The sequence below is a fragment of the Epinephelus moara genome, chromosome 3 (genome assembly GCF_006386435.1).
Source record: "Epinephelus moara isolate mb chromosome 3, YSFRI_EMoa_1.0, whole genome shotgun sequence".
Taxonomy (NCBI): domain Eukaryota; kingdom Metazoa; phylum Chordata; class Actinopteri; order Perciformes; family Serranidae; genus Epinephelus; species Epinephelus moara.
In genome coordinates, this window is record NC_065508.1 from 39,548,132 (window position 1) to 39,553,418 (window position 5,287).

The 5,287-nt window shown below is 37.0% G+C and overlaps 1 protein-coding gene across 4 annotated transcripts in view; it reads right to left on the reverse strand.

Annotated features, from left to right (window-relative positions):
- The window catches only part of hlcs (holocarboxylase synthetase (biotin-(proprionyl-CoA-carboxylase (ATP-hydrolysing)) ligase)), a 106,581-nt gene that overhangs the window by 98,921 nt on the left and 2,373 nt on the right, over positions 1–5,287 (reverse strand). For 3 of the 4 annotated variants that reach the window (XM_050035570.1, XM_050035553.1, XM_050035578.1), the window contains exons 2-3: positions 4,611–4,751; positions 1,031–1,193 (exon numbers count right to left, since the gene is read on the reverse strand). In XM_050035570.1, coding sequence (XP_049891527.1) covers positions 1,031–1,193; positions 4,611–4,751 — 304 coding nt within the window. The remainder of the gene's footprint in view (positions 1–1,030; positions 1,194–4,610; positions 4,752–5,287) is intronic. The other variant, XM_050035561.1, reaches the window with a different exon arrangement.

A 5,287-nucleotide genomic window follows, 5' to 3' on the forward strand; every position in this document is an offset into this window, starting at 1 on the left:
GATTGTGATTGGTTCGCTGCGTGCGCGTTCACGGCTCTTGATAAAGCAACACTGGGTTGAGTTACCGAGTTGATATCCAGCGTCGTGATACCGATTATCCTGATTGCCATTGTTAGGGTTAGTCAACCCAGGATAGGTCTGGGTAACCCAGGAAAGGTTGATCTCGCTTCGTGATACAGGCCCCAGTAGCAGTAAATATAAGTCATACAGATTTTATTCCTTGTTGACACTCCCTTACAGTATTGAGGGCAGTATTCTCATTTATTCAGCAGTAGTGATTTCCTTAATTCACTTCATTTTGTATTAATGCCATACTGTTTATATTTTTTATTGTTACATATTAATATATGTGCATGTTCTCTGTTTATTTCTTTATTGTAGTAACCACACACATCACATATGGATATTCCGACCAACCGAAAATAAATGAGTGGCATGCCAGTTAGTGTGTGAACTGGATTTATTATTGGCCATCCTCATCTTGTTCTTACTGGACAACCTGTGGAGATTGACTATCCATAGAGCCAGCACCTAAGGGTTCATTCATTCATCATCACTGAGGTCACACACTTGGTATTCAGTAAACCAACACCTCTTTTGTATTTATACTGGTTTAAATAAACAATTTGATAGTATTTCCCATCTTTGCTATTCAACAATTTTGCGTGAGAGGAATTAAAGGCCTGTCCCAAAAATAGGCCCATTGATTTCAGTGATTTATGGAAATAATAGCGCGCTATTAATTGAAGTTTTACGATAATGATTTGAAAATCATAAATGATTTTGTTTCTAATTTATAGTTATGCTAATACAGATTGCATGGGCTACCTGAATTTCCCCAGGGGATCAATCAAGTTTCTATCTATCTGTCTAGCTATCTGTCTACCCACTGAGTAGAACATCATGCATAATGCATTGGATGATGATTGGAGATGAATTAACACAAAAGTAGGGTGTTTCAAGGTGGTAAAATAAAAACACAATTAATTATAAAAAGAGTAAATATAAAATGTAAATGAAGGAAACATACGGATTATTTTTGAAGGCATAAGTCCATCATCCAGCTGAAGGCGATCTTCAATAAAAGCCACACCCAACCGACTGAAGTTATCTACACTGGCCTGAGCCACTGCCCTGAACGGTTGTCCAGGGCTACAGGCCAGAGGAAGACAGTAGTCAGACCACTTTAGCACCTGTACACAAAACATGTTACTGATTAGCTGAGACCCTGAAGTCACTAGTTAATCCACAACAGAATGTATTGTACTATTCTGCACATGCAGGAAACCATACACAAGGTCCACTGAAGTTAAACTGTGACTTAGGAAAACAAACGCCAACTTCAAATATGAAATCATAACAACAGGGTGAACAAGGCAATGCAAACACTTGATTACTTTTTTAGTGTTGAGAAATCTTGTTGCTGATATTTTACACTGAATATATACTGTCTCGTAGTTCGTTTTTTTTTAGGGCACATTGACCATGACCTTCGACCTTCAACCACCCAAATTCAAATCAGTTCATTCTTAAGTCCAAGTGGACATTTATGCAAAATTTGAAAAAAAAATCCCTCAAGGTGTTCTTGAGATGTCATGTTCACGAGAATGAAACAAATGAGGTCATAGTGACCTCAACCTTTGACCTATAATCACCAAAATCCAAGGAGGTCATCATTACATCCAAGTGGACGTTTGTGGCAAATTTGGAGAAATTCCCTCAAGGTGTTCTTGAGATACCAGGTTTACGAGAATGGAACAAACAGATGGATGAACAACGTGAAAATATAATGCCTCTGGCCACAGCTATCACCAGCGCAGAGGCAAAAAAATGCAGAGTGAAATGAATGAATCATAGCGAAAACAACAGAGGGCAGAAACCCAACATTCAATCATTGCGTACAGTGCGCAATGATTGAATGTTGCGCACTGTACGCAATGATTGAGTAGCGTGAAGAAAATAATGGACAGCACAGGAGAAAGAGAGGAGAGAAAGACAAAAATGGAAGTGAGAGGGAGTGCATTAAAAGGAGAAAAACCCTGCAGGACAGTGCAACAAAATGCCTCAAAATTACAGATATGTTCATAAGCAAGGGACATGGTTAGCAGTTTTTCAAAATGTGAAATACATGCTATGAGAGCCACTCTCATGTCAACAACTACCATTCTCAAGTTGATTCTGTGTTTTTAAAAACTACACTTAATTACAGTCCGTAGGAAAGCATGCAGGAGATGTGTATTTACTGAGACATTAATAATTAAGACCTGTATAATACTTTTTTCTGTCACATTGAACACCTCCAATCACTCAGAGCTACCAGAGCTTCATGATGATCAACAAAAGTCCAGTCAGAGCTCTGAGGAAATGCTAGGAACAAAACAAGCACTTCACACGTGCACAAACATTACATTAAAATTGTCATTTATTCCTGCAGCCTTTTAAGTGAGGTTTTTCTTTCAAGTAATAAAACTAAAAAGATATGCTACTAAACAGTAAACCAAAAGAATACTTCAACAAAACGGTTGTAGTATACATTGTCTGTTGTTGAAGTGCAGAGTTTGATGGCATTTCACTGATTCGGGAGCTGCAGTTAAATATAGATTGATACGACTTGGTGGGAAGTGCTGTAACAGCACAGATTTTTACAAGTTTCTGTAACTGTGGTTTCTGAAATACTGTTTAAAGAGTGGAAGTGTTTGGCCACCCGAAGGGCACAATAAACACATTTTTATACCTCTGTGCCAGCAATAGTGGTAGCCAGAGGCATTATGTTTTCAAGTTGTCTGTCCATCCCATTCTTATAGACGCATTAGTTCAAGAATGCCTTGAGAGAATTTCCTTAAATTTGGCACAAACATTCAATTGGACTCAACAATGAACTGATTAGATTTGGTGGTCATAGGTCAAAGGTCAAGGTAAAATGTGACCTTGCATCCGTCTCATTCCTTTTTTCTGGCTATTACGCGACATCATATCTCAGGAACAGAAGGGGAGACATTTGGTCAGATACTAAATTGGTGACACTAATCTTGGGTGTCCACCTTGAAACTGCGTTGATTGTATAGATCTTCTGTGAAGTGAAGCATTCATGTTTTCACAGACATGGATGTAAATGTAAGAGAAACCTGACTGGTGTGCAGAGGCATAGAAACGCTAAAGCTGCAATTCTAATTTGATATGGCATGATTTGATGATTTGATTTGATTCAATGCTACTCTTATCATATTTTGAGTTCAATAAAAGTGGATACTTGGATAAATCTTGAAGCATTTTATTATTCTAATCCTAGTTAAGATTAAAATATATCTTCCAGCCCTGGAGGCTGCAGGCAGCAGCAGCAGGCAGCCATCAAGCTCATTCTAGTATTACTATGTGTGTTTAGTATATGAATATTATGTCAAGACACTACACATGCCTTTTTTAAAACATATGCGGTTAATAAAAAATGTATCAAATGGGGTAGGCCATATCATCTCGTTCACAAAAATACCTACATATTTTTTAATATCATATGAAGAATTCATATCATGTCACTCGTGATATTTTGGCTTGTTGACATATTGACGTCATACTGTTACCCACAGCAACAACAAGCATGGCGGAAAGCAAAATTATCACAGTAACCATCCCTGCAGAGGGAACAGCAACTCTGCTGGCAGCAGCTCAGCATCTCTCCCTCTCCTCTCTCGCCATGCCCACACAGGAGTCAGTACAGTCAAGTACTTAAACCTTTGGTAATGTAAACCTACGTGACGCTTGCAGCTCGACAAACTGCATATATGTGAATGTGCGATAGTTATGGTAGCATAACAGCCTGTCACATGTTACAGCATGATGTTTAGAGGAGAGGGCAGAGCATAAAGGTCCAGGTGGGGAAAAAAAACATCTCAATCATTTAGGATTTTGCTCAAAGAGAAGGAAATCACCTGTTGATTTATATAGATCCCAAGGTACATTTTTTTGTATTTGTGAGCTGTTTAAATGTGTAATTTGTGGTAGATTTTATGTTGCTGAACAATTAATATTGTATACAGAACCTGAATCTTGCTCTGAGTTACTGTTGTTCACAAATTAAAGAAATGAGAAATAATCTTTTTAGCTGTAACCCCTATTATGTTGCAGTTTTGTTTTCTTAAATTAAGAAATATGTATATGTATGCATGTATGTATATATATATATATATATATATACACACACATGTATATACAATTTTTTTTTTCTCTCTTTCTTTCTTTATTTATTTTTACTTATTTGTCATATCATCAAAAATACCCTGAAATATTGTGATATTATTTTAGGGCCACATTGCCCACATTTAGAGTGAGTACTTAAAACATTCAGGTAGAAAGCAGCAGGTTTTTAGGCTTCCAGGTGCCTAGTATCAAATAGCAACTATACAAGCTTGTATTTAGAAAACTGCAGTGAATAAAAATGGAAAATTGGCAATTTAAAAAAATACAAAAGATATGAACTACAGATTTATAAGATTTAAATAACGAAGTTGGGAATTGGGGAAATCAGGGCAAAATATATCTGCTAAAAGCTGGGTTGGCTAAATCAGATTGATTCTTCTGAGAATATTACTTGTTAAACAATGAATGGTGCATACTTTCTTATTTGATGTGTGAGGAGAATGGTAGACCACTCTGTGTCCTGTAGCTTCTATGATGAATGAAATATTCTCTATTCGTGGACCGCAAACCAGAGAGGACCCCAACAGCACAGTCCATTTGCTGAGGTCATCACATGCCTAGGGACAGTATAGACAGCACACAAAATAATAACTCCAAACACTGCAAGGCTGGTGCACATTGATTCGTAGTTAATGACAGGAGACACCAAATGCTTTGACAAAAGGCGCACAATGACATCGAGTCATTACAAAACTGTATAGAAGCAGGTTTAGAGCACACAGTAACACAATGACATCTGGGTGTGCAGCCATTTTGATACAAGAAGACATATGACCCAGTGGTGCCAGCTAAACTTTAAAAAGTTTATTTAAGTAACAGAAACACTGGCACTAACTTCCCTTATAATATCAATAAGTTAGGATGAAGTCAGGTAATTTTGAGCATCAGGTGAAATGGGACAAAGAAGGTTTTACATCTTGGGCTCATTAAATACTGGCAGCCTGCATTGTCACTACAAATGTACTTAACATAAAAAAATCATTTTTATTGGTCTGAGATAAGTCAAAAATCACTGGTCCCAGAACTTCACATATACATACATATATATATACATATATACATACATATATATATATATATATATATATACACA